The sequence below is a fragment of the Dendrobium catenatum genome, unplaced genomic scaffold (genome assembly GCF_001605985.2).
Source record: "Dendrobium catenatum unplaced genomic scaffold, ASM160598v2 fragScaff_scaffold_133, whole genome shotgun sequence".
NCBI classification, from domain to species: domain Eukaryota; kingdom Viridiplantae; phylum Streptophyta; class Magnoliopsida; order Asparagales; family Orchidaceae; genus Dendrobium; species Dendrobium catenatum.
The window spans coordinates 8,024,258-8,027,111 of NW_021318595.1; the positions used below are offsets into that span (position 1 = coordinate 8,024,258).

At 35.7% G+C, this 2,854-nt stretch overlaps 1 protein-coding gene across 4 annotated transcripts in view; it reads left to right on the plus strand.

Annotated features, from left to right (window-relative positions):
* The first annotated feature begins 665 nt into the window (after nt 1-665).
* LOC110101123 (protein LONG AFTER FAR-RED 3) overlaps nt 666-2,854 on the plus strand; it is a 37,255-nt gene continuing 35,066 nt past the window's right edge. For 2 of the 4 annotated variants that reach the window (XM_028699875.1, XM_020828908.2), the window contains exons 1-3: nt 667-907; nt 997-1,148; nt 1,295-1,396. In XM_028699875.1, the coding sequence (XP_028555708.1) occupies nt 817-907; nt 997-1,148; nt 1,295-1,396 (345 nt within the window). In that variant the 5' untranslated portion in view covers nt 667-816. Of the gene's footprint in view, nt 908-996; nt 1,149-1,294; nt 1,397-2,854 lie in introns of all 4 variants that reach the window. The other 2 variants (XM_028699877.1, XR_003702601.1) reach the window with 2 other exon arrangements.

Genomic DNA, 2,854 nt, shown 5'->3' on the forward strand with positions numbered 1-2,854 from the left:
AGGGACATGTTAAATACCCTTTTATTGAATGATTAGCATGACTACTAATAACATTGTAATATAATTATAATAAAGCTATATGGTTGGATTTTTAACATGATTTCCACAATACTATTAAATAATTACATTAAAATTTTGATTACGGGGTAGTTGACCTAGTTTTGATGATACCTTTATATTCTAGTATAAACAATATTTGTGTGCTTGTAGATAGAATGTGTTTGAGCATTTGGACCAATTGATTGGATTGTCGCCACCATTGCATGATCTCATCCATGCATTCCCTTGTACGTGTCGAAGCCTTCACCTACGAGAGCGCATGAGATTTCCTCGCTTCTTTGTTGCTGGGGTATCATGAATTTTAGTGGGATCATTGTCGTCGCTGGGGCTCGCAGGTGAGGGCATCAATTGGTTCAAGTGAGACAAGTTCGTCTGTAGAGGCATCGATGAATTGGTTCAAGTGATGCTAACTTCTAACTAGTTTTGGCTCACCTTAAAAAAAAAAAAAAAATCTAGATGGGAGTGATTTATATATACTGTTTACCAAATAGGCAAATAGTATAGCCAATAAGATAAGAAGGCTGATTATTTACATTATTTTAAGGGCTTTCCACTTTTACTGATTACGCAAATGCTAATAAGTCCAGATAATTTCATCACCCACGAAAACCCCAAATTTGTCGCAGAGCGGGAAATAAACAAACTTCGGAAGAAGGCAGAGTTGTGAAATGAAAGCTCTCCTCCACCGTGCTTAAGGTGGCGCATCTCCGTTTCATTGCCTCGCTCTTCTCTGCATAGCAGAACCAGTGCTTGTCAATGGCGACGGGAAGAGGGCTTGTATCGTTCATCTCAGCTGCGGCGGCGGCTATACTGGCCATCTTCGTTTTCTTGCTCCTCAACCCCTCACGTAAGCGGGAACCTAACTAGAAACATCTTTACTTACCAGCTTTTATCGCAGTTCCTCAAACCATCTATGGATTGCTCATGGATACGCAGGGAGACATCTGATTTGGTTTAGGGATTCTGCAGCGGACTTGGTGGTAAGAAACGCTACTATCTACACCAGTGTCGCATCGATCCCCTTTGCGGAAGCGATGGCAGTACGGAACGGGCGGATCCTTAGAATCGGAACTGATGCTCATGTTCGGGTAATAATATTTTTACAATTTCCCACGATAATTCCTAATTTTAATTATTCTTTATTTCCATTGTAATTAAGCTCAGTCTTATAACGTTGGACTTTGGCACGAACTTAGCATGCGAAAATTTTTGTTGTGCCCTTTTGCAACTGCAGGGTTTGATAGGTTATAGGACGCATGAGTTGAATCTTGAAGGGAAGGTAGTCCTGCCAGGATTTATAGATTCTCACGTCCATCTGATTTCTGGGGGTTTGCAGGTACTATCACACGTATTTCTATCTTCTGGGGTTTAAAAAGTATCCATCTGTAGAAATTTGTTTCGTTGAATTATTATACTTGCTTCTACTGGCCTTGCCTACCTAATCATTGTTGCCTCTTTATTTCTAAAAATTCAACCACTTATGCATCATAGGTGATCTTATCATATAACATTATGCATACTATATCTGAACCTGCAAAATCTTGAGGCAGACTTGGGAAGATATAAAGGTGTCACCCCGGCTTCGGAAGGCAGTACCCCTTGACAACATGGGATTCGATGAAGGGATAAAAAGATCTGTTTGGTTCTCACAAAAATGAAAAATGCATAAACCGATAATATAACCAGTTATATTAGAGTAAATAATGAAAATGAAACTAATTATTCATTTAATTAATATGATAACATTACACCAAAATAATAGTACTGATACAAACAAAAGAAATGTAAATGAAACAAATGATAGGAAAGAAACTATCCAACCCTTAAAGAAAATATATTATAATTTACTACAAAATGTTAAATACCAAATGTACTCATCATCCATTGAAGGGATCAAAGCCTTCTATTATTGATCAAGAAGAGTGGGAGTTGATTGACAGGCAAGTATTAGGTGTTATTCACTTCTACCTGACCAAGAACATTTCTTTCAACATTTTCAATGAAAAGATCAAAAGACCATAACAAATGTGATGAAAGCATTATCAAACATGTATGAGAAGCCCTTTATTATTAATAAGATACATCTCATGCATAGACTTTCAATCTTGAGATTTCTGAAGAAGCCTTTGTTGTTGAGTCACAAGTCATTTAAGCTCCATGGATATCAACATTGATGATAAAATTCATGCCTTGAGTCTACTTTCATCGCTTCTTGAAACTTGGAATATGGTGTGACAAAAACCATCAAACCTTATTATGAATTAAACAAATTATAGCTAAAAGAAATAATGGTTTTTCAAGCTTCATTAAACTCACCTCTCCTTAAATATTTACCCATCTTTACTGCAGCAACAAGATAGGTTGTTGCATTCATATCACAGGGAAAATGGAATGTCTTTTCATTTGGTAAATTAAATTTTATTCTCTTCTTCCAAAATTCAATTGTAGCAAAATGTTTAACTAACTAATTCATTCTCAAGATGATGTCAAATATTTTAATAGGCACTATAATCAATTTTGTTGAAAATTTGTGACCCTGAATATTCAAATTCATAAGACACTTCCTATTGGCAGACAAACTATCAAGGCTTTTAAAACCGGACCGGTCAATGAACTGGAAGGAGGGGTTAGAGGTTTGATGGTTCGACTGGGGTCGAACCGGGGTCGAACCGGATGATGTAATAAATATTTATTATATTTAAATATTATAATAATGACATAATTATTTATAAATATATAACAAAAATTGAAAAAAAATATAATTACTTTTACTTATATAATAGTGAAATGTTAG